The sequence below is a fragment of the Schistocerca americana genome, chromosome X (assembly GCF_021461395.2).
Source record: "Schistocerca americana isolate TAMUIC-IGC-003095 chromosome X, iqSchAmer2.1, whole genome shotgun sequence".
Taxonomy (NCBI): Eukaryota; Metazoa; Arthropoda; class Insecta; order Orthoptera; family Acrididae; genus Schistocerca; species Schistocerca americana.
In genome coordinates, this window is record NC_060130.1 from 480,825,971 (window position 1) to 480,852,959 (window position 26,989).

Consider the following 26,989-nt stretch of genomic DNA (forward strand, 5'->3'; position numbering starts at 1 on the left):
TACTGTTAGCAGAGCCCGTTCTGTTGATGGTGTGAATGGAGCAGTCTACTGCCTTTCGAATCTCTGGAACAGTTCTGAAGCGTACAGGTTCAGAATCAAATCAAAGTCCCAAGGACTTGAGTCCGGGGAGTATGGTGGATGGTATAGTACTTCCCAGTCCCATCAACCGAACAGAGCAGCCACAGTTTGCACTGTATGTACCCGTGCATTGTCGTGCAAAATGATGTGTGGGTTGTGCAGAAGGTGTTTTCACTTCTTCCGCAAAGCTGGTCCCAGGTGATGCTCCAAAAATGAACAGTACTACTGTGCATTGATGGTCTGCCATGGAAGAACATAATGCGTTAGGATAACACCATCACAGTCATACATGAGAATCACCATAACTTTAGACCGCTCCATTCCATGGTTTTAACAACAGTCAGCTGTATGTATATTGAGGTAATAGGTATACATGCAGGTTGATTGCTGTCTTTGACTCTTTCCTGGAAAAGAGAACCATCTGCCTCTAAACTGAAATGAATCTACGTTAAATGACGATAGAAAGTAGATGGAGTGATTAGTTGTGAGGTGCTGTAACGAGATATGATTTAATGGTAGACTGATGATGTATTCTAGAGGGTGAGAGATGTTGCAGTGGGTAATTTAGCATGCATTTATCCATTTTTTTCTGTTGTTCTCTCAGGGTGCATCAGTTGTGTGGTATAACTAACATTCGATGTGTATACAACTGCATGTTCTTTGTGTGACTTACAGTACACCTCCAATTGTTAACAGCAAACCTCTGCATACCACACTCAGCAGAGGACTTCCAATGCATATGTGATGAATCATGTGGATTGATGGAAAACCAATTTCAACACCCTCCTCTAGACAAACAAAGAGATATGTGAAGTACTCCATTTCTCTGCCACATCATGGACATAAATTGAATCTTCAGTTTCATAATTGCAGTGGCTCTAAAGTTAGTGACGGGGTTCTGAGGTATTGCAAACCCTGTAGATACATTTGCTTGCCAGTTGTACTGTTTATAGATTTAGTGCAGCATAGCCTGTAATTTCACATGTAAAACACCACTGCTGTGCATTTGTCTGTTTCTATGTAACATGCATCTTCCACTGCTGATGATCATTTTATAGGACTGATGCAAACTAGTATAACTGCACAACCATAATCAGATGTGAACTGTGGGCACTATGCACCACCAGTAAGTTATACTGTGCACGTATCATGAAGTACCTATGTTTTTCTCTGGTGTAGTAGAAGGAAGGAGCTTTATCATCTTAAAACTTATCACAGTAGTGAGTGGGATATAGAACGTTCAGGGTGGATGTATGCCAGATGTTGGACATGTATGTCCTGCAATAGAATATTAAGAGTGTTGCACTTCACATGACTAATAGTTTGGAAACCACATGGCTTTTACATTATAGTGTGTTTAAGTGATGAACCATGTAGGCTTAGGAGTATGTTCTATGACCATTTCTCTCTTGCCAATACCTTCTTGGTTCTGACCCCAGACAAAAGAACAGTACTTCTGAATTGATAGCACAGTTGATTTACGTAAAATGCTTCAAACTCTGTCCATTTGGAACTCCCTCATGCGTACATCACATTCTTTCTTAACCATCTGTTAAATCACCAAAACACTCTCATATCTATTATCCACCGATAAGGGGTTCTAACCCCCCTCAACGTGTACCCATCTGGAGAGATCTTGTGCACTCGGAACAGTCTTCGCTCGACAGCAGTTATGGACTCTGCTTGCTCTGTTCCTTCATGAGATGTGGAATGTTATTGGTATAGCACCCTCCTACTTCAGTTGCAAATTCAATTGGTGACAGTATCGCAGAGCCAATCAGGGGTATTTTTCAATCTCCAACTTTATCCTCTGAATGCAAGTATACTTTGTGACTCCCATCTACAAACGGAAAGATGGGAAATTGTAATCATAAATTCTGCACTATTATCAAAGGTTTTAAAAAAATGAAGAAATCCTAACTGCATTGGTGTTGTACACTGTCTGGTATACTTTGGTGTATATGTCCAACCTGTAATAGAACATACTGCAAAGTCATCCATCTACATTCACATTCTAATATATGGTACACACAAAGTAGTGAAGGGTAGTTTAGCTATGATACAGGAGTAGGGAACCATGCTGATGTGTCATTCATTGGCATTGAAATTGCAGAAAAACTGGTGAAATTGGTAAAACTGATTGCACTAGCAACTGTGGTGCATATTACAGTAAATCGTCCCATATTGACAAGGTCTTTTCCACCCCATCTGTACACTGGTATTCTGTTGATTACCACATAATGAGTGATTGACACTACTACTTTGAGATGGAGAGAGGTTTGGTGGGAGCAACACCTTCTGGTGACAGCCAGCACTGAAGCTGTGGTCGTGTACATAGATGCAATACGTGGAATCAGCGCTGTTGGTCTCTTTGAGATGGAATACCTAGACATCTACTGCCCTGTCACTGTGGAAGGTGGGACTACATGTAGGAAACACCACCTCTGTCTTTTATTTCAACCATCCTGTGTGTTGTGGGAGCAGCATAGTTTACACCACGCAATGTCTACCTTCCTGTGAGAGCCAGTGGATTGAAACATGTTACTGTCGGTTTAGCATCTGACACAGTCTTCAAAATCATGGCGGAAAAACAAAATATTTGGAGGTGTACAATGATTGTAGTCACACACTGCTTGTGTGTGTTACAGCAAAAAAGGTAAAGGCATCAGACAACAACACACGGATCCTATCTTGTGATTGACAGTCTGTGGGATATGGTCCTCCTAGAGTATGGGCAGCAAAACTTTAGACCCTGCTCTGTGGAAAAGACTTCGATCACTGGTCACCTGCTCCAGTGGGCTAATACATGTATATTTAATGGGATCATCACATATGGTCTATGCCAGCACACAGACAGTATATCAGAAGAGAGGGACACTGTAATATCCTATCGAGTTCTTTACAGGGTGACGTTAGCAGAGCTGTTATAGTTTTTCTCTGTTGGATGATACAAAATAATGAGACATGTATTCACCCTGAGAGATGCAGATCACCTTCAGACTACAATACCTGTATGCAGTCTGAAAACACACTGCAATGTGGTAGCAAAATCCTCACCCTTCTTCCAGTTCCCATATGATGTGCAGTCTTCCTAATTTTTATGATAAGAAGCACCACCATAAGTACTCATACTGTCTTTTCTACTACCTAGCATAGCGGAAGAAAGTTTCATTTGGTGTTGGCCTTACACACTGCACACACTTGGTGGAGCTACAACAGCATGTTCCCAATTCCACCAACAAGTCGAAGCATGGTCAACATGGTCCTGTCACATTAACTCATATTTCTCCGCGGGATGCAGAATGTGGTAGATAAAGTGCTCGTGGACTGTCACTCAGTTCCAATTTTTATTGGAATGTTCACATGTGCAAAGCTGCAGGAAAGTGGTGCATAGACTGAGGAACAGTTACAAGATGCAGTGACTGCCTAAAACCATACTGTAGTTTTGCTGTAAGGGGTCCTTAGCAGACAGGTTCAAAGAAGGTGACTCATTTTGAATTACGAAAACGCCAGCAGAGGAGACAGTAGAGCGTCCTACCAACCGCAAAATGGGCCGACAAGGCTGAGGCACCCCCCCTTAGAGAAAGTGATAAAATAACCCTTCACAAATAAATTGTAAAACCAAGTCAGCTGCTCAGACACCAGGGGTAGTGAGTCAGGAAGATGAGTCTGCTGCAAGGTGGCTAGGTTACGCCAGTCCAGCAAAATGTGGACCACCGTCAAATGGGCACCACAACAACAGTGGGGCAAATCCTCACAATGGAGGACATGACCATGAGTCAAGTATGGCCAATGCAGAGCCAGCCAAGGAAGACGGAGTTCTGGCGAAAGGCCCACATGGAAGACCTCCACAAATTCGTGGTCGCCTTTATCACCCACAGAAGTCAGGGTACACCATTCCGTATTTCAAATCCTCTGAACTTGAAAGTGTAACACTAATCAAAGATCCAGTGCTGGAATACAGATATCAAGAGGTGGCATGCCAGTAGCCAAATTGGGCAGCCTGTCTGAGAGTTCATTCCTCAGGATCTCAAAAGCGACCTGGGGTCCACACAAAGACCACTGAGTGTCCACATTGTTTGAGGGAGAAAAGGGAATCCTCCACAATCGAGACCAAGGGATGGCAAGGTTAACATTGGCCAAGAGCTTGTAAATTGCTCAAGGAGTCACTACAGATGAGGAAGGACTCACCAGCGTAGAAACAGATATGCTCAAGGGCATTAGAGATGGCTACCAACTCTGCAATGGAAACACTGCAGCTATCCAGCAAGGAGGGAAGTTCATTACATCCCACATGAACATATGCAAAGCCAGTATGACTGGGAACCATCAAGTCACAGACTACTTCTGAACACTGAAATGGGCTGAGAATGGAGAACAATGGTGGCAAAGGGCCTCAAGCAGAACAAAGTCTTTTGGAACTTGTGATAGATCAAGACAGAAATGTGGAAAGTGGATGCACAATGGAAGTGTACATAAGTGGGATTGGATAAGAGGTGGTAGAGGGGAAAGCTAGAGTTCTGAAAAAAGGGAGCAGATGTGGATGGCAATCATAGCCGCATACCTGGGCCATGTTACGGGAGGAAGATCTCTGTAACTCGAAAGAAGAGACTGTGGTTTGGGTGCTTTGGGGAGTAGCAGATGCATAATGCATAAGCAATCAACTTCAGTAGGGGCAGAACCCGCAACGGTGGAACCCCTGCCTCCACTAGGAGGCTGATCATGAGGCCAGTCCAAAAGGCCCAAGATGCCAGTCATACCTCGCAACAGTGTATCGGGTCCAGCATCTGTGACATAGAAAGTGATGCTGAGCTGTACATGAGACTTTCATAATCTAGACGAGACTGGACCAGTGCTTTGTAGAACCATAGCAGTGTAGATACGATATTGCTGAGGCATCGAAGAACACTGAGGTGTGACCAACATGTCTGCTTTAGTTGACAAAGACTGGGAAGCCACATCAACCAGGTATCAAAGACCAGTCCCAAAAAAACGACATGAGTCCACCACATTGGGGGCTCACCATCAAGGTACATACCCAGATGAGGATGCACTGTATGTCAACAACAGAAATGCATAATGCAGGTCTTTGCAGCCTAAAACTGAAAGCCAGAAGTAAGAGTCTAAGAGTGCACTCTATGTATTGCTCCCTACAGTCTGCATTCAGCAGCTTCCATCACGGAAGAACAAAAGAAAATGCAAAAGTCATCACCATACAAAGAGAGGGACACTGTAGGTCTCACAGCTGCCACCAGACCTCTGATAGCCCCTGCAAAGAGAGGGAAACTTAAAAACAGAACCCTCTGGAACCCCACTATCCTGCAGCCTGTAAATGAGAGAAGCTATGGGACGCAAAGTTATTGATAAAAATGGGGAGTGGGCCAAGGAGGCCCCACTCATGTACAGTGGCCACGGTGTGTTGGCATCAAGTGGTATCATAAGCTTTATGGAGATCAAAGAAGACTGCAACAAGTTGTTAATGCTGGGAAAAAGCTGTTTAGATAGCAGATTGCAGGTAGACTAGATTATCTGTAGTAGAACAGCCTTGGCGAAAACCGCCCTGGGCCACATCAAAAAGGTCTCGGGGTTCAAGGATCCAGTACAGCTGTCGACACACCACACATTCAAGTAACTTGATGTGGGCATTAGTTAAACTGATTGTATTATAGCTGTCCATCTGAAAAGGCGGTTTACCCAATTTCAAAACTGGAATGATGACACTTTCTCGCCACTGGGAAGGGAATCGCCCCTTGCTCCAGAAACAGTTGAAAAGGGCGAGTATATGACATTGGCTAGCCACCAATAAGCATTGGAGCGATTGGTTGTGCACCTGGAGGCGTGACGGGACGGGGCAGAGAGCAAGGTCACTGGCAAATTCTCACTCGCTAAATGGGGCATTATTAGGTTCCAGGCAACAGGGAACGAAAGATAAAGGGAAACACTTCAGACAATGTTTGAGAAACAGAAAGCAACCAGACAGTGGACCAACACTGACACCTGGACGAAATACCAAGCAAAATGTTCTATTATAGAGTCCAGGCTGGTTGATTGGGATTGAAGGGACCAAACAGCAAGGTCAACAGTCCCTTGTTTTAAAAGTGATCCATTTGGACAGATTTATATCTCACAAGAGTCATAATGATAAAAGGTAAAAGGCTAAAAAACGTAAAAGTGCATTCGTGTTGTCAATGGTGAAAACAAAAGGAGGGAAGTCAGCAAGTGGACAACCCCAAGGCTTTGCTAGAGGCAGGGAATATCCTACTCCTGATGCAGTACAGGCAAGACCAACTGCTATTTAAAAGCATTCAGCCACTAAAATGTAAAATTGTGTATTATAAAAGGAGACTAACCAAATCTAAAAAGTGATAAAAACAGACTAAGAGGAAGAGAAAAGAGGATCTGGGCCAGGGAGGGGAGTCAGGAATTTCCAAACATAGCTTACAGTGGGGGACACCCCAACCCTCACCGCCCTTCCCCTACTCCAGAGGGAGATTAACAACCTTAGAACTGAAAATAAAAACCACTTTCACGGATGAAATTGAGAATGAGTTCCACCATCCGGGAATCATATGCCAATATTAAAGGTAAAGTGCGGGGAAGTCCGTACTTAGTACTCAGAGCCAAGAGAAGGGGGCATTCCACCAAAATGTGGGCTACTGACTGGGAGGCCCCACAACCTAAGTGGGGGTGGCTCATTATGCAAAAGAAAACCATGGGTCAGCCATGTATTGCCGATGCAGAGACGACACAGGGTGGTTGAGTCCTTTTGGAAGAGGCAGAAGGAAGAACTCCACAGGCCAGGTGTCACCTTAATCTCACGAAGTTTATTAGACAGGGAGGTAGCCTCCCAATAGTTGGCCCATGACTGTGCGAAGAAGGATTTGATATGAAACCGTAAATCCACCGCAGAAGCGTAAGTGACTGCTCCGCCAGCCAAACGATCAGGAAGCTCATTACCTGGGATACCCACATGGCCAGGGACCCAAAGGCAGTCAACGGAACAAGCAGCATGGTGAAGATCAGCGAGACAGTCATGGATGGCCGAGACCAAGGGATGGCGGGAAAAATACCAGTCAATAGCCTGAAGGCCACTCATTGAGCCCTTATATAACAAAAGGCGGTTGAGTTGGGACTGTTTAATGAAGGTAAGTGCCTAGGAAATTGCCATGGATTCCATAGTAAACACCCCACATGCAGTTGGCAGGAGATGATTTTCCATGCCAACAGAGGATGTGAAGACTTATCCCATACTATCAGCAGATTTAGAGCCATCAGTGTAAAAAACAACAGTATCCCGAAACTCCTATAAAATTCAGCGGCGAAAGCTATGGAACACCATCAGGGGAACATCTGGGGCTGAGGAACTAATCAAGGGAGGGGGGCAGGGGTGTTGGGGAGGGAACGTGAGAGACAGGACAAAGAAGGAAGCTGAAAATCACAGCAAAGAGACGCAAGGCGGAGACTAACCAGTAAACCCGCCCAAGGGTGGGAATCAGGTGGGCAACGTCCTTGGTTTGGGAACAGTATACAATAGGAAGGATGAGTGGGAGAGGAACGGACAGCCATTGCCTAAGAAACCAGAAGCTGGGACTGCCAAACATAAAAGGGGACGACCGCAGCTTCAACCAGGAGACTACCACCAGGGCTTGTAGGGAAGGCACTGGTGGCCAAAAGGATACCACGATGGTGGACCAGATCCAGGAGGTGCTGTGTGGAAGGAGCAGCTGAACCATAAACTTGACAACCATAGCCCAAGTGAGACAGCACTAAAGTCCATTAAAGGCAGAGAAGAGTGGAACGATCCGCACCCCAAGAGGTGTGGGCAAGGAAGTGAAGGATACTGAGATTACGGAAACATCCTATCTTCAGAAGTCTGATATGAGGCAGCCAAGTGCGCTTGTGGTCGAAAAGAGCACCCTGGAGCTGCCGCTCTGCAGAGGCCATCGAAGAGGATCTAACCAAAATGCTGAAATCATCCACATACAGAGCAGGGGTGACCAAAGGTCCGACAGAGGCCCTAAGTTCATCTATAGCATTGAGGAAGACACTCAATATGGAACCCTGTGGGATGCCATTTTCCTGGGTCCGTGGAGAACTAAAAACAGTACCAACCCGAACCCTGAACGACTGATGGAACAGGAACTGGCGGATAAAAATCGGGAGTGGGCCCCAAAGACCCCACTCATGAAGTGTAAGTAAGATATGATGGCGCCAAGCCGTGTAATAGATCTTGCGAAGGTCGAAAAATACTGCAACCAAATGGCGGCGCTGGGAAAAAGCCTGCCGAACTGCGGATTCCAAGCGAAGTAAATGATAGATCGAAGACCGTCCCTCTCTGAAGCCACACTCGTAAGGGGACAATATATCCCAAGATTCGAGGACCCAATTGAGCCAACGGGCTACCATCCATTCAAAGTAAATTGCAAACAACGTTTGTCAGACTAATTGGCAGATAGCTTTCAACAAATAGGGGGTTCTTACCAGGCTTAAGGATGGGAACAACGATGCTATCCTTCCATTGAGAAGGGAAGTCACCCTGGAGCCGAATACGGTTAAACACCTGGAGAAGATGATGATGTTGTGGAACACTGAGATGTTGAAGCAATGGGTTATGAATGGAGTCTGGGCCAGCGACCGTATCATGAGAATAAGAAAGTGTAGAAAGAAGTTTCCATTCAGTAAAAGATTTGTTGTAAGATTCTGACTGACAAGGGGTAAAACATAAGGTAGAACCTTCGGCCCGCTGTTTCTGGTGAAGGATCCCGGGAGGGTAGGCTGCCGATGGCAACCTCAGAGAGAGCAAAGTGTAGCCCATACCTGTGACAGAGGGACAGTAGAACCGAGGGAAGGAACAAAGCATTCCCAACACACCCAATTGCTATGTTTGATTAAGTAATGGGCTTTGGCGCGAAGGCGTTTAAAGGTAACAAGATTGACAGCAGATGGATGCCTCTTAAGGTGTTGCAAAGCTCGATGGCGATCACGGATGGCAATGGCAGTGGCCGGATTCCACCACAGGACTTGCCAGCAGCGAAATGGTCCAGATGAGCGTGGGATAGCAAGGCTATCAGCGTGAACAATCGCATCAGAGATGTTATGTAGGACGTCATCAATACAACCCGACAAAGAGGGAGAAAAAACGACCTGTGCAGTACATAGAAGTCAATCGGCGCGTTGGAGAGACCAACGAGGTAAGCTGTCCAACGGGGAGTGGGAAGGTAGCGAGAGAATCAACAGGAAATGGTCACTATCGCAAAGGTCATCATGTGGCGACCAGTGTGATGAAGGGATGTGGGAGGGAGAAGAAAGAGAAAGATCAATGGCAGAAAAGGTACCATGACTGGCACTAAAATGGGTAGGGGAGCCATCATTAAGAAGGCACAAGTCGTGGTCTGCAAGAAACTGGCCTATGAGAAGACCGCGACTAAATGGAAATGCACAAGGGATAATGAGCATTAAAATCCCCGAGGAGGAGAAAGGGAGGAGGAAGTTGCTGAAGAGGGGCAGTTACGGCAGCAGGTATAAGAGTCCTGTCAGGAGGGAGACCCCAGAGTCCAGGTGGACCCTAAAAGCAACTGCATCCAATGTAGTCTGAAGAGGAATCCACATGCTAGCAATGTCCGTACAGACCAATGTACAAACGCCACCAGACGCCCACAGGGGGCAGACCCGATTTCAGCGGAAAGCATGGAACCCACGGAGGGTTGGATTGTGATCAGTACAACGAGATTCCTGTAGAACCAAACAAGCTGCAGAGTAAAACGAAATTAGGGATTTCAACTCTGGAAGGTGAGGGTAATATTCATTACAATTCCACTGGATAATCACAAAACAATGATTCAAATGGGGAGTGAACAGGCTAAAGCCAGTCATGCCGCCGGGTCACCATCAGTCACCGACAAGGAGAGGGCGACATCCATGAACAGCACGTCAGAGTCATGTTGCAAAGGTGGGGACAGGACCTCTGGCGACACCAGAGGCTCCTTGTCCCGGGACTCATGTTTCTTCTTCTTTTCTGTTTGAGATCGAGGAGGGCTGCACTGCAAAAGGGAACCAGCTGCAGCAAGATCTGGATCAGAAAGAGAGTGGGCGACCTGGGGGCCCACAGACCGTGGTTCTCATTGTCGTCGTGTGGCAGCAGACCTTTCGCATGGAAGATGCTGGGAACGAGGGTCCTTGGAGGGGCGCCATTGACCAGCAGACGCCAAAGAAGTGGGACACTTCTCCGGCTGGGGAGGGGGAGCGGCGCCCAGAGGGGAGGGTGTGGAAACTGCAAGGGAGGGGGGAGGAGAGGAGGGGGGACTGGGGTAAGGATGGGGGAGGAAGAGGTGAAGATGTAACTAAAGCATAGCTAGACGTCATTGACACAGGATGAAGACGTGCATACTTTGCCATGACAATTAACACACACAGGAGGGGGAACACAGGAACTCCCCTCATGGAGTGGACATCCACAGTCACTGCAGAGAGGGGTCCGCAAACAGTGGGAGACATGTGTCCAGAATGCAAACACCATATTCAAAGATTGTTGGGGAGGGGGGGGGGGGTAATGAACACAGGAATTGTGCCAAGATGGTCACAGGCACAAAGGGTCACAGACAGGGCAGCTGAAGCAGTTTTGATCAACGAACCCAACCGCATCTTGCTCAGAGTGTTCACTTCGCCAAACTTGTCTTCAGTGTGTTCCACAAAAAATAAAGGTTTGGCATTGGTGAAAGTATCCCCATTAGTCCCGGTGCAAATCAGATACTGGGGAAAGGTTTCACCCCTAGCCAATGAGCCTGACCCTCCTCCCAGGGGGTAGCCATGGAACGGACAGCTGAAGGGACAGAAGAAGCAGCACTAAAAGAATCATTTCCATTCAAAGAGATGGCCACAGAAGAACGGCCAGAGTTCTGGACCCGTATGAATTTCATTTGCATAGCGTCCCCCCTGATACCACACACTCTGATCAGGGGCTCTCCCCACGGGCGCCACCCAGCCACAGCAAGGGCCATCTGGCATGGCGGCCATTGCCGGGAGTTCTGATGCTCCAAGATGACAAGCAACCACTCCTATGCTTACATGAGGAGGTCACAGCTCAGTTATCAGAAGTGTGATCCGTGTAACCGTGTGTTTCAGGTACGGCATGAAATTTCTCAACGAATACAGAAGTGTACTCGTACCCATGTGACTCAAAACTCATGCTGATGATGATGATGGACGTCAGTTCCGAATGGAATGAAAGTTTAATCATTTAACGCATGTTATGCGAAAAACATTTACAAAAAAAAACTGATAAATATTGGACTCATGCTTCAGGGTGTAACACTATTTTCATCTACTTTTCTAAGCCCTTGCACACGATTCAGCGATTACAATCCAGGAAAATGAAAAGATGCCGCGAATATAGGAGAGTTTGATACCTGGAGGCTGCGTGGGCCTGGCAGCGGGCTGTGACGCGGTGATGATCCAGAGGCGCCACCAGTCTGGATGGCGAGCATTGTGTCAGTGAACATCCGTGCGCGCAGGTTAAGCTCCCGGATGCGCTCCTGCACCGTCAGCGGCCGCAGGATCACCTTACCCGACCCGGACACGTCCAGGTTGCCCAGCAGCACGTCTGTCTGTGTCGTCTGTGACAGCCGCCGAAAGTACAGCCGGTGCTCTGGCGGGAAGTCTGCAACAAGCAAGCAAGCACTTGCTCCATTACCTACACACTACCTTCTTCCCATTTCCATTCTTCCCCCCCCCCCCCCCCTCTCTTTTCATTCCTATCTCTCCTCGAGGGGCCCGGACCAACGGGAAGCGGTCTGGCACTATTCTGACAAGGGCACAACACAAAAGTTACAGTGGGAGTAGTCAGGGTCACATTTCCACGCAGACTATTTAAGACACAGCCAAAGTGCCCGAACCACAAAGTAGCCCACATCAGATAAATTTAAAAATAGAACTGTTAGAATACTGTGGTGTGGGATCTCATAAACGTAAGAGACATAGACACAATTATTTTTTATATGATTTTCGGCAGATTTTTTACATGGCTAGCTCATATGAATGGGGACAGCATTCATCTCTCAAACGCACGATCCCCCCGAGTCAAATCCCCAGTACAATTCACAAAAATACATGGTACGTCTGTTGATAAAATCGCTAGACTTTTGAAGAAATGGTTAGCGGAATTTAAACAGTTTAAAGTGAGTTATATTTAATGGAAAATCGATTTCAACTAAACCTTGTTTCATACAAAGCAAGACCCACACAACAACGTAGCTGTTCGTAGCAATATTAATAAATCGAGTTGAATAACTTCGTGATTTCGGTTTTAAATTTTTTCACTTCATCACGTCATTAAATCAAAAATTTTACACAATTAAATAATAAACTTTAAATACTGCGTTATTTTAATTCGCAAGTTGCTCTAAAATGCTTCTTTGCAGGTTAATTAACACAAAATTTCAGCTGCTATTGCCCGCACCACATATTCAGCCCAGGGGTCTGTATGTCCTCAATACAGCCCTACGAGTAATATTTGACGTGGAAAATGTTATATACTGGCTCTCGTGACATATAGTGCCCAATTCCGCTTATGATCAGAAAGTATTTTATGATCCTAAACGGAACTAGGCACTATATGTCACGAGAGCCAGTATAAAAGGAGCTGGTGAGTATTGTGTTGGCAGAAGGGAAGCGGTGGCAGGAGACTGGATCCCTCAGAAGTGCTCAGTGACTTCCAGGCGCAGTCTAGTCGTAGAATGTCACTGCAGTTACACATCCATCGGGGATATTTCAACCGTTCTAAAGCTGTCCAAGTCGACTGATGATGATATGAATGTGAAGTGGAAACGGGAACGAACAGCCACAGCTGAACCAAGACCTCATGTACTGACAGAGCCCGCCGAGCGTTGCGGAGGCTGGTTGTAAAAAAAAAAAAAAAAAATAGCACGAAATCAGCAGAAGGAACTACTCGCGAGTTTCAAAGTGACACCAGTAATCCAGATACCATAATGATTGCGAGTAGGGAGTTAAAAAGAGTAGCGCCTCATAAGCTACGTATTTTATACTCAATGCTAAGCAACGCTTCAGGTGGCGTAAAGAGCGACACTGCTGGACAGTGCATGTCTAGAAACGAGTGATTTTCAGTGATGAATCACGTTATACCCCGTGGCAGTCTGATGAAAAGGTTTGAGTTTGGTGGATGCCCGGGGAACGTTACCTGCCATCATCTGAAGAGTCAACAGTGACGTAGAGTGCTACGATATGGCGGTGTTTTTCGTGTTTCGGGTGTGGTTCACTTATTGCGCTTAAGAAAACATTCATGACGCTTTGAAGAAGGATATGAACACGTTTTACAGCATGGTGTACTGTGTACAGTTCGGGGACGATGATTGTATCGTATCAGCATGTCAGTGCACCCTATCATAAAGCAGCATCTATGAGGCAATGGCTTGTGACAATAACAGTCCTAAAATGGACTGGTCTGCCCAGAGTTCCGAACTGAACCCAATGGCACCAGACCCCAGCGTCCTGCACCACTACCTTCTCTGGTTTCGGCTCTTTAGGAATAATGTGCTGCCATTCCCCCACACACATTCAGACACCTCATTGAAAGTGTCCTCAGCAGAGTTCAAACAATCAAACGCGAAGGGTGAGCACACAATATATTAATGTCCACAGATAAGTGCCCAGATACTTTTTATCATATAGTGTATTACATGTTGCTGCCGTTCTAGTTAATAAAAACGGGATATCATTACAAAGATGTAATTTGTGGTGTGGTGGTTTTCCTGTGGAGAAGAAGCTCCGGAGAGAATTGATTCGCTCTATGTCGGTAATGTAGTCCAATGGTGCGTGATTTGCGATTCTGCCAAACGAGGAAGTAGGCAATGCTCGAGTGTGCAGTCAGATACGTTTTACTTAGTGGTTCAGTGTCAACTGCTGTGTAGCATACAGCGAATCGAGCGATAAATATTGCAACATTGCCTATTCTATGTGAGGTGAAAAACAAAAAGAAGAGAATAAAACGGATACGAGGATGGAGTTATGAATGAAATAGCTCTGGCTGCAGGACGGTTTTATAACTTTATTACATAGTCGATTTCGGCGTTCCCTGTTCCCATCTTCAGATGCACCTTAAGTACGTATCTAATCGAAGGTAGGAGTTTTTTTTCCCAATCACGGCTGTCAGTCAACGGAATTGCAAGCATGCCAGCCAGCCCCACGTCCGCGACAACACAACAAATGACACTTCACTGCTGGGCGATACACCATGTACAGAAAAGGCATCCAGCCACCCACTACCACCAACACAGTCAAATCCACATTAACATGCCGACCCCGTGATATTATGGGATACGACTTTACAATCCAAAATTATCTGTGTTACAGTTCATATTACGGGGTCTCACGCAATGTTTAGCTGGTGCTTGTTAATCTGACTTGCATTTAAGGGATATTTTCTCCACCGCAAATTACGCAGTATTATAAGTCACCACAAAATTTTGCACGTCATTCTCAATTCTACGACACATAAGAAATAATTACGACTGTGTAAATAATTTTTCGTGTTCATTGTGCAGTCAGATTGAATCCAGATTTGTGTCTCACTTTCGCTAGTGCTACAATTTTTTCGTTTTTCTTCTTGTTTATTTACGATGTCTTCATGGTCAACGGTGTATTGTCACCAGCTATTTAACTTTCGCTACTAGATAAAGACCAACTCCAGACTTTTTCGCGCATTATGGGCTCATGCATTTCTACCCTGTTTTGCTGATGTTATCTATCCACCATCCTTAAGCTCGTCGTCTAGGTCTTGGAGTGCATCAAAGAACTTTCTGGTGGAGCAGTTCTTGGACCGAGAGTGCATAAGGTAAGTGGACTGGCCTGCCGGCGCCGCCTACTCAAATCCCATCGAGCACTTGTCGTATGAGTCGGGGCGACATATTGCAGCACATCCACATGCATCAACGACCATTTCACAGTTGTCAACCGCCCTTATGAAAGAATGAAACGCCCTACCACAAGAACTCCCTACCAAACGTGGGGCTGTCCATGGTAATCACACACCCTATTAAGTACCAGGTCCCATGCTTTGTAATGTCCGGGGATTATAATGAATCGAGGTGAGAGTATAATTATTTTCTTTGCAAAAACAGACATAATGTCTTATGGGATAACAGCAATCAGTGATTTTATAATGTTACTTAAAATCCGTCTTGATTGCAAATTTTTTTATTCATATGACCGGTTTCGGTTCATTCAGAACCATCTTCAGATCTGATATTTCAGTTACAGTAGTAACCCGTCCAAATCCAGCAACTTTCACATGCTACGTCACATGCTACGTTCGTACTTGATGTGACGTAGCATGTGAAAGTTGCTGGATTTGGACGGGTTACTCCTGTAACTGAAATATCAGATCTGAAGATGGTTCTGAATGAACCGAAGCCGGTCATATGAATAAAAAATTTGCAATCAAGACGGATTTTAAGTAACATAATAATTATTTTCTTTGAATACAAGTGTCACTTATGTTGGTTTCATTAAGTATTTCTTTCAGTTACCTTCTGTACTACACAATACTGTAGCAGTTCTTTCTGTCAGATACAAGTTTCATCGATCTACATTAAATGGCAGTGACATCTAATGTGGAAGTTCACGTTCGTACTTAAATTGTGCACACCAATGTATAGTCATATGGCCAAAATGTGAGGACACTTAGGAATTTCAGCTATGAAGACTGATATGTCGACACCGACAACATGCCACTAATTTTTAATATTTTGTGTCTAGCCCATTATTTGTGGATGTTCACGTGGTTGGCCACCGTTTGCTTTCAACAACTTAGGGCATGTATTGTCACACAACTACGTACGATCATTTCCGGTAAATCTCTTAAAAACAGTTCATATGGCGTAATGATACTTAGTGTGATGCTGAAGATGGGCGTGTGACGTGATACTGGTCCAGCATAACAAAATTTTAAAAACAAGTCTTATGCAGCTGATGTCAACAATTTAAGTCAGCGAAAATATAGTTCCTGAGTTTTGTGTGAGCTACACAGCACTGAGTATATAAACGAAGAACACTTAATTGATGTGTTATATTTTGTTTGGCACATAAAGTCATTAATTAATAACTGATGAAAGTTCCATAACGATTTTCTGCGTCTTCCTGAGACTGATATTAGTTTATCTAAAAATGTTACTGCTTAGATGAGGAAGTACTTTTAGATAGATTTAATTTTGATGTAACTGTTTTCAACTGAGAATTATTAATTTCCAACAAAAAGGCAGTGCCGTTAAATAAATTCTTTGTATGAAAGAGAGTTACAGTATGGGTAATTTGTATTTTCAGCGCAATTAAGGATCGTACCCCAATTAACCTAAGCTACTTTCACATTTAGGTTGTTGTCCTAGGTTACAAACAAACAACTATGATGTAATACGATACAAAATGTCCTAAGACAGCCTGAGGCTATATGACTCCACAGAATTGTCACACAGTATTGTAGTCGGAAAGCTTTGGGTTCGGCTTCTAGCATGTGTAATTTTCCTTAATTTCATCAGATTGAAGACAAATTTCGCAATGCACATAACTGCATACACCTGAGTGCCACCCCTACTTTCAAATTCAATCGCTTGTCTGAGTCTTTGTAGTCTGAACGATCTTGGTTCCACCTCACCACGCCTAATTTCCGTAAATGTCAACCAAAATTTCACAATGTCACAAGGCATATAATATCTGCTTAACTTTTATATTCTTCATGAAATTTCACGGGCACATTACGTCTAATACGTGCGGCAGATAGGCAAAATGACACCCTAACATTTTGTGAAATGTCACACACTTTTCTGCAAACTGCACTCTCTTATTATATGAAGGAATATGTGGAGTCGTTAATATCAGTGGTAGTGGCCGACACCATCCTCGATTCACCACATTAATGAAACATGGATGTCATGCTTGAGCTTGATAGCAACATCGTGCAGAAAACAAATGCCCAAGGTTATACGAGATCATACTTGATGTATAAACACTACTGCATGAACATGATGTTTTGATTCAAAATAAAATTCAGACGTTACCATCGCTTAATACACTGCTGCTGCCCTGAGATCCCCTGATGCAAATTATCATCACAAGAAAGGTCCATTTCACTTGGTACTAGTGTATATTCTAACCATATCCAGGAAAAACACTGCCCGCACACATCGAAATTCGATCTCACGCGGTACTGGTGTACTGTAACGTATTGATCGCTATTTGGCTTATCCATTATTATACTTGAGGATTTTGGAAGCCAGCTAGATTATTCCAAGATAGGAAACCAGAGACAAAATGCAGGTGTTCGGCACAAGTGGTAGCTTTTAGGTTACACAAACTAAACAGTAAAGGAAAAAGTTTGTGAAATGCAAATGCACAAAGCAGCTGTCCCAGGGTAGAAGTTTCAATTCAGAGAATTAACCGGCAACTCCGTACACCATCTAGACGCGTCGTAAGATGCCACAGAAGATGGCAGTTCACGTCTTGGCATATGAAGCATGCACGATCCTTGTTCCTCATAACAGAAATGTCAGTGGATTCACTTACGTTACAGCAGTGCTCAGTGCTTGATTTGTAAAAGAACTCCGGTACTGTAACCTTCCAGGGTATTTATATTAAATCACTTCAATCGCAGCAGAAGTTCTGTCATATCATATCTCAAAATCTGCGGTTCTGACTTTTTTTTTAAGAGGTAACAGTAGGCGTACTGATGCGTACGGTCACAAATGAAGCTCTGCGTTACAGTGAGATGGGAAATGAGCATATTTTGAGCACTGAAAACATCAAAACTTACCGAACCCGAAAAAAACCACTGCACAAAGTGCACAGCCACGTTAGGCTCCCAATCTCAGAACCCTAAACACAACGCTCATGCGCAAGCCGACGGGCGACCTATCAAAATAGGCAGATGAAATTGGTATCACTACAATAATAACCACACACATGGTTCAAATGGCTCTGATCACTATGGGACTTAACATCTAAGGTGATCAGTCCCATAGACTTAGAACAACTTAAACCTAACTAACCTAAGGACATCACACACACCCATGCCCGAGGCAGGATTCGAACCTGCGACCGTAGCAGCAGCGCGGTTCCCAGCTGAAGCGCCTAGAACCGCTAGGTCACAAAGGCCGGCACCACACACATACTTCGCAACAACCTGACTGGTATCATCTACAGCATTCACAACCGAGTCATTACCATTAAGACACAAGCGATGGAGGGCATTGGAATGCGAAGGCAGTGTACTTGCTGCAGGCGTACATTGTGTGCTGGTAGGAGTCTAAGTTCTGTGTTCATTTAAAGTGTGAAGTGTAGAATGTCTGAATCAAAGTGAACTGTTTTATTTATAGAGGGAGAACTGTCACCAATTACTTTCCTTATAAATGGCTTAAATACCACCCCCCCCCCCCCCCACACACACACACAAACTTGTGTTATTTTCATTTTACAACTGATTAGTGTTCGTCTGTGTACTCTGTCTTCAAAATAGTTGAATAACGCCAATTTATTTCCTGATGAGTAATATTGTTAAGGCATTTAGATCAGTACTAGAAAGTTACATATCGTCTGCAAACAAATGCGATGTTATGTGATATATTTCAAATGTATATGAGTCACATCTAGCTGCCACTGAGCAAAGAGTGCTACAGCATTCGGAACCTAAGTATCCCATAACACAATTTGTCAAGTTGCAGGTAAAAAATCAGGAATAAAACAACTAGAAGGAAGGAAGGTGGGTGGGTAGGAAGAGTAGACTTTAACATCCCACTGACAGCGTGGATATTACCAAAGGATGGGAGAAGGAAATCAGTTGTGCCTTTTCAAAGAAACCGTCGCATCATTTGCTTGGAACAGTTTAGGAAAATCATGGAAAATCTAAGTCTGCATGGGCAGACAGGGATTTGAACTGTTGTCCTTCCAAAAATGTGAGTTTAGTGTGGTAATCACTGTGCCACCTTGCTCATGAAACGGTTTACGGAAAGATTTCGTATAGCATGGAAAATTTCCGATTCTCTTACCGCTCAAACTGTTGTTACCATAACAATTACATTTTTTCCCTGTGGCATTAATGGTACTTACACCCATACCAGAATCATTTACAATTCTCACTTTACTAATATGGCACTGAATTATAGATGCACTTTGAAAAAAATAGTAAACAAAGGAAGTAATTGGAATTTCCAACAGAAGGTATGAGTCCTTCTGTAAACACTACATGTCAACCTACAATATAAGAGGGAGATGATACCATATATATGACAATGAAAATTTACTCCATATTCTGTAAAAGTATAGACAAGAACTTAATAGCTGAAAACTACTAAGATACCAGAATCATGCCTTAAAAATCTTTCTCTACCCTTAACATGTCAGCTACATTTACTTCAAGATCTTAAAAAGTTTCAAATACCAGCTGAACACCTAAGAATCAGAGATTTAACAGCCACAGCGCAAGAATATTACAGAATTGCCAGACAGGTGTTAGCCATGTTATCGCACCGCAATACAACGGTTTGGTAACATTTAATATACTTAGTGTTCCACAGGGATAAAAAATACCATCCATTTGCATTTTTATATTCCCTGAATTGTAATACTGTTAAGACATTACATCGCGTATTAAGCAACAGGTACACAACAAATACCGTGAGAGGCTGTCACCACACAGACACAACCACTCATCTGGCATCTCTTAGTTACATGCAGCAGCCTCCAGAGGGCACTCACAATCTTGCATCTCTTCCTGCTGCCATACCACATCCCCCAGCGTGGCGCATACGTCTGCCGACGGTGTGGACAGATGCTATGGAGAGCACTGTCAACCGTGGACTACTTCGTTTAAGCCTTGTACTGGTGGACATGCAAATCCTTCTGCTGACAGGCACCAAAACACAATGCGCAGCGGACACACACAGTTCTCCCCCAGCAGTTAAGACAGCTTATTTCTGTGCCTGCAGTCAGCTCAGCACAATATTCTGAGGACTACCTTTCAACTTAGCAGACTTTCTTACAATGAACTGTCAGCAAAATTACATTCAGTTAGAGTGAGAAATCATAGACTACAAAGAGACAGCAAAATTACTTAGATATCATTGTATTAGGTTTAGGACATCAGTGCCATACATCAAACTGTATCAAAGTAAAGGAACATTTTGTTATATACTCGTCATAAATGATATTTGTTATTTCTTATTGTGTAGCTACATTTCTGTTTAAGTGTCACCCCATCAAACAGGTGTTTACCAGCAAGGGTGCAATGGCTACCTTAATGAACTATAGCACTTTTCTGCTACTGTGGACGTTTGGGCTGAAGTAAGAGTAGCATTCGGTTACTACATTCACCACTGCTGTTTAGCCTCTATATTGCAGACCTGCCGAAAACAGAATCAAGAAAGTTCGGGTACGCTGACAATTGGGCCCTCGCTACAAGATGTAGCACAATTGAAGCATCTGAGGATATCCTAACGAAAGACCTGAAGATAATGTTGAATATTTCCGTAAGTGGGCACTTCAACCAAATGCTTCCAAAATAGAGGTTAGTTGCTTCCATCTCAACAACAAACTCGCTGGAAAGGAACTCAACATTCGATTTGAAAACACCGTTCTCAGGCATAATAAAACTCCGAAGTACTTGGGCATGACGCTGGACAGAACACTATCTTTTAAAGAGCACCTAAAAAAGACTGCCGAAAAATTAAAGACAAGAAACAACATTATTCAAAAGCTCTGTGGTACTACCTGGGGAGCAACGGCCTCCACTCTCCGCACCTCTGCTTTAGCAATTGTATTCTCGGCTGCCGAATACTGTGCTCCGATTTGGCTAAACAGCCCACATGTAAAAAAGGTGGATGTCCAGTTGCATAACACTCTAAGGATGATTTCTGGAGTAATTGAACCCACTCCAACGCAATGGCTCCCAATATTAAGCCACATCCCGCCACCACATCTGCGACGTACTGACGCCCTTGTACGTGAATACAAAAACATCATGGGAAATCGAAGCCTGCCAATCCACCCAAGACATTGAGGATGCAAACACTAATAGGCTTCGATCTAGGAACCCGCCAACAAGAACAATGGTGAATGGCTCTGAGCACTATGGGACTTAACATCTATGGTCATCAGTCCCCTAGAATTTAGAACTACTTAAACCTAACTAACCTAAGGACAGCACACAACACCCAGCCATCACGAGGCAGAGAAAATCCCTGACCCCGCCGGGAATCGAACCCGGGAACCCGGGCGTGGGAAGCGAGAACGCTACCGCACGACCACGAGATGCGGGCCCAACAAGAACACCAAGGAACTGTGTACAAGAAGGTTTCAGTATCACAAACGCATGGACTGAAAAATGGAACGCATGGCAAAATCATAACATGCCTTGCATCACACAAAAACCACCTGGTTTTGACCTGCCACGCAAAACGTGGTCCACTCTAAATAGGATTAGAACTCGTCATGGCAGATGTGCTTACTCCCTGTATAAATGGGGTAAAATACTATCCCCTCAGTGTGACTGCGAGGAAAGTCAGACCATCAGCCATATTGTTGAAGAGTGTTCCAGAAGAGCCTACAATGGGAGCCCCGACGACTTCCTGCTCGCAACTCCAGAGCCGATAGATTATATTAATAGACTTGATGTTTGTTTGTAATCCTTAAACTTTGTTATATTAGTAATGTTTGTTTGCAATTATTAACGGTTGTTATATTAGTGATTTGTCTGTTTCTTCCTTATGTGTCTGTATTTCCATACGATAAATAATAATAACTACATTCACAACATATTTGCTACATTTACAGCGTGATATTAAAGTTTCACACACTTTCATCGAAAAAACTGACCAACATCAGATTCCTACTTTCTCAACAGGTCTACAGCCTCGCAAAAAGGCCACAGCAATGCAATAACGTATATCAACTGTTCAAAATCACCAAGAATGCTTCTAGGTTTTGCAAATGTTCAGCTTGCATATGGCCAGAGGCAACTATTATTGCCCAAATAGCTGGCACTTTCGAAGTAAGGTGTTTAAGGTTAATTGTACACCTGCTGCAAGTGATGCACTACTGAATGGTAACCTCTGGAATTGAAACAGATCCTTTTGGGTATTGATGACAAATTTCTTCTTTTTTAACATTTCATTCAAAGGCAGTTGCAAATAAGCCTCCCGTACGTAAATTAAAAAAAAAAAAAGATTTTAACCAAGTTTGTCCATTAATTCCTCTGGGTGGGGTAGTAAGGGGAAGGAATTAAAAACAGTTTGTGGATTGACTGAGCTTTTAAAACTGCACAGTTTTAGTTCACATGATTATCTTGAAAGAACGACCAAGGAGGGCAACCTCTGGCTCGCTGACACAGTTTCAAGCACATCACAATCCCGCCATTACAACAGTTCTTGTGATACCTGGTGCTATAAAATATGAGGGACATGCCAAGCCTGAAAATATTTTGTCTGTACATTGTCTTTCAAACTAATATGGGCCTCAAACCTCGATTCTTTACCCAACCAATCATCGAACAAGGAACTGTACTTGTCACACAATATGTTGACACTAGCTAGCGGCAGAGCCTAATTTACTTGCTTGAACTGACAAATCGCATAAATCAAAACTGCCCATTTCAAAAATATTAATATTGTCTCGTGAACATAAGACATGGAAGAGAACTGTTTTTGTAGCATTACCAGAAGTAGCAGGCAAAAACTGCACACGCAACACAGTGATAATCTGCCTGCCCACCGGCTGATCACTGAAAACTGTTTGTTCTGGCAATCCGGTTGAGTTCGGCAGAGACGATTTTCACTTTCACTGGGACAGAACTACGTTTCACCTTCGCAAACTGCCCGGCAATGGATTGTTGAGGGCACACTGAATGTGGCCCTGTTTGCCACATGCAAAACATGTTGCTTGCCAGCACAGCCACTGTGCCTGCTCATGTGCATGAAAACACCATGGAAGGTATCCTTGTTTGGATCTGTTGGGCGGTGTGCTGAGGACAGGACTTACTAGTACGAAACTTAAGACTTCGGGCTATGGAAGACCTGAACATGGGAGGGGTGGGGGGGGGGGGGGGGAGGAGGGGGAGGAGGAGAACTGGAGGAGGTACGGCTGCCCACCTTGTGCTACGAAATAGCTGAAGCTTACATGTTATGTTCAGTAACATCTACATCGTCGTGAGATTCATTGACTGACAACACCGTTTGCAAGTCTGCTACATGAAACATGGTTTGAGGTGTCTGTAATAGCTGGTCACTATGCTGCCCCTGTAACTGTACAATCTTGAGTTAAAAAAAAAGGTTGGCACTGGTGCATAGTATGCACTCTTATTTAGCTAACACACAAAAACAGTGCCACCCGCGGGGGGGGCGCCTGTGGGAGGCGTGCGCGGTGAGGTCTCCACAACGCCGTCTACCGCTGACTCACGCATTTTTATGCACGGCGCTAACTGGCCCTCTTGTTTGTCATTCCAGTGTACCGTTTATTTCAGAGCACTGCGTCGTGTTACGTGTGTATTCACAGGAGTCTGTTTCCCGGTGTAGTTGAATGTTTCATCAATAAAGCCATATTTGGGTTACTTTGGACTGGTCTTGTGTATTATGTAGCTAAAACGGCAAAATGTAATCACCACCAACAGCATTGGGGGTGGATGGAGTGCAAGTACTTAGTGTGAGAAATACGCTGTGGGTACTACATAGACATAGTACCACAGTATGACGAGATTCTAAAATCGTTATCATCTCTATCAGGTGTGGATCTTGTAAACGGAGTTAACATGCAATCTCATGATTGTCTATCACTGAGAACACTGAAGAAATGTTTCAATACTCCTGAAGATCAGTTTTTGGTAATGACCAATGTAAGAATGACATGGTATTTGGAGAGTTAAAATTCCTCAAGGTATCTGTTTTTCTTTTAATTTTTTTTTCCCTTCAACTCCCGTCACCTATGACTTCAGGTTATAAAACTGTATCTACATACCATGGGGCTATTTGCTACAATTTTACTCTTAGCCTTGGGTGATTTCTAATAATTTTGTTTCTTGCTTATCTGTATCTGAGAATACATATGTGATCCAGTAGTGTGTGTGTGTGTGTGTGTGTGTGTGTGTGTGTGTGTGTGTGTGTGTGTCACTTAATGTCAGGTTATAACACATACAGAATCAAATCAAAAGTATCTGGACACCTATATGTGGATATTAATATGTGATATGTTCGCCGGCCGGTGTGGCCGAGCGGTTCTAGGCGCTTCAGTCTGGAACCGCGCGACCGCTACGGTCGCAGGTTCGAATCCTGCCTCGGGCATGGTTGTGTGTGATGTCCTTAGAACTACTTAAACGTAACTAATCGAAGTTCTAGGCGACTGATGATCTCAGATGTTAAGTCTCCATAGTGCTCAGAGCCATTTTTTTGTGATATGTTCACCCTACACTTCTATGATAGCCTGACCTCTGCTCCGAATGCTTTCACTGTGGTGTTTGAATGTTTGTGGAGGAGTGGCAGTCCATTATTCCTCAAGAGTCGAAATCAGAGACGGTAGTGACTTTGGATGCCAGGGCCTGGAGTGAAGTCGTCGAACTAACTCATCTCAAAGGTGTTCGAAGGGTTCAGGTTGAGACTTTGGGCAGGCTAGTCCATTTCAGGAATGTTACTGTCCACAGAGCATTGACTAACAGATGCTGCTTTATGACAGTGTGCACTGCCATGCAGATGCACTCAGTCATCTTCTCTGAACTGTTCCTCTACTGTATGCAGTACACAATGCTGTAAAATTTGTTCTTGTTCGTCAGCAACAGATGATGGCAGAAACATTCTCCATCATTTGCCACAATGTATAAAGTGGCTCACCACTCCACATCACTTGTTTCTAACCATTTGCTGTCCAATGGCGTCACTCTTTACAGCTCCTCAAGTGTCACTTAGCAGTTACATCACTGAGCTCTACTGGCCAAACCATTCTGCTATTGGTGCTTCTCTACTGACCCCCTGCCTACTTTTATACTGACAAGTTCACCTCTTGTAACATCTAATGGTCAATTCCTCATGGAATAGGGGTGTCAGGATGCTTTTGGTATCTAGTGTAAACTGTCAGCTTCTGGTGTAAGAATATTGTTTGACACCTGGAAGTTTGCACTCAGTGTCACGTTATGCCACATAAATGTAACATGACTATTTAAATTTTCCAACACAAAACGAAGCTGGCCATCATTAAAATGGTTGTACTAATGGATGAACTGCCTCTGTGTAGAAAACTATTTCCGTATGAACCTGGACCTCAGCCTGTATATAACACAAGACTTGGCTGGGATATGACAACCTAACTTCAAACTATGACTTTGATGTGCAAGGAGACTAGCAAAGAGAAAACATTTTGAACACGGAGTAATTTGCTGCTGTTTTGTTTATTGGATATCTATAACTGCAAATATTACTAGAAATCCTACAACAATATTTTATATGAAATGATTTTTAATATACAAGATTTGACGATTTTGATCCATAACTGACTGATTTCGATGAAAAAAAAAAAAAATCAAACCAGTTTCTTATTACAGCTCATGCTTATTTTTCTTAGAATTTCAAACATCTATTCAATGTCCAATCAGAAATACTACCTACGTCACAGTAGTATGTCAAGTATGACTAAAATTCTGTAAAGATTCAGTCTTCTTCTAGCTTAAATATTTGGGATGCTATACATTTACTCTGTAAATTGTCCTGGCATGAAGATGTAATTCGAAAGACAGTGGGTTTTTGACGTGTGTGTGTGTGTGTGTGTGTGTGTGTGTGTGTGTGTTACTGCTTTATAAGGAGGAATCAGTGATTATTCTCTATAAATAATAAAGCTAACGTCCATTCTTGCAAAGGAGATTCTACAGCACACAATTTAAATGTACACAGAACTGTGAGTGTATTTTTTACACAATGTACACCCGCAACGGGCAAACTGGTTTCATATTCCAATGTATTCCATTGATAATTTTGTAATGATGATGGTACATTTGTGAGTGCTAGGGAGACAATATAAGTCAGTCAAAGTGACATGTATCAGTGACTGGAACCCTATGCAGGTGTTACTCCCCTCGCACAACTGTTAAACTTAAATGTCGTGTGACTATGGCATCCCGTCGGGTACATCGTTCGCCGGGTACAAGTCTTTCGATTTGACGCCATTTCTGCGACTTGCGCGTCGATGGGGATGAAATGAGGATGGTTAGGACAACACAACATCCAGTCCCTGAGCGGAGAAAATCTCCGACCCAGCCGGGAATCGAACCCGGGCCCTTAGGATTGACATTCTGTCGCATTGACCACTCAGCAATCTGGGACAGACTCACAACTGTTTAAATCATAACTATTAAAAAAGTGTATGTGCAGTTATAATTATAGCGGTCCCAGTTACTTCCATAGCATATTTTGATAGGTCGCCCTATGCATCATGTGCAGGGTTCTGTGATAGCAAATCTTGCATGGCTGCAAAGTGTGTGCTGTTATTTTTTCTGATTCGGTAAGTTTTAATGTGTTCAGTGCTCAAAGTACGCATTCCTCCTGTGTGGGGATGATGAACCACTTGATTTGTAGTATGTTGAAAAACTGTAAAGTGACTAAAATACTTTATATCTGCTCTAGAATGTGCTATTGCTAGACGTTTACACATTCTCTTCCTAGTTACCATTGTATGTCTCGATCATAATAGTATAGATTTCCTAATTACAGCCACATGTTATTGCTTAGAATTATTGTACTGAAGCATGTGTGTGTGTCTGTTAAATGAAATTCGTTTTCCACAATGCAAGAAAGTTTATCGTGGTGGGCCTAGGTAGCAGCTGTGCCGGCCACTTTCACATAAATATTAGTTGAGTGTGTATCTCAGGTTGGTGATTGCATTT

General features: G+C 43.7%; 1 protein-coding gene across 4 annotated transcripts in view; it reads right to left on the minus strand.

Moving 5' to 3' along the window:
* LOC124555094 overlaps window positions 1-26,989 on the minus strand; it is a 246,868-nt gene that overhangs the window by 107,742 nt on the left and 112,137 nt on the right. For all 4 annotated transcript variants that reach the window (XM_047128892.1, XM_047128890.1, XM_047128891.1 and 1 more), the window contains exon 2: window positions 11,484-11,734. In XM_047128892.1, coding sequence (XP_046984848.1) covers window positions 11,484-11,734 — 251 coding nt within the window. The remainder of the gene's footprint in view (window positions 1-11,483; window positions 11,735-26,989) is intronic.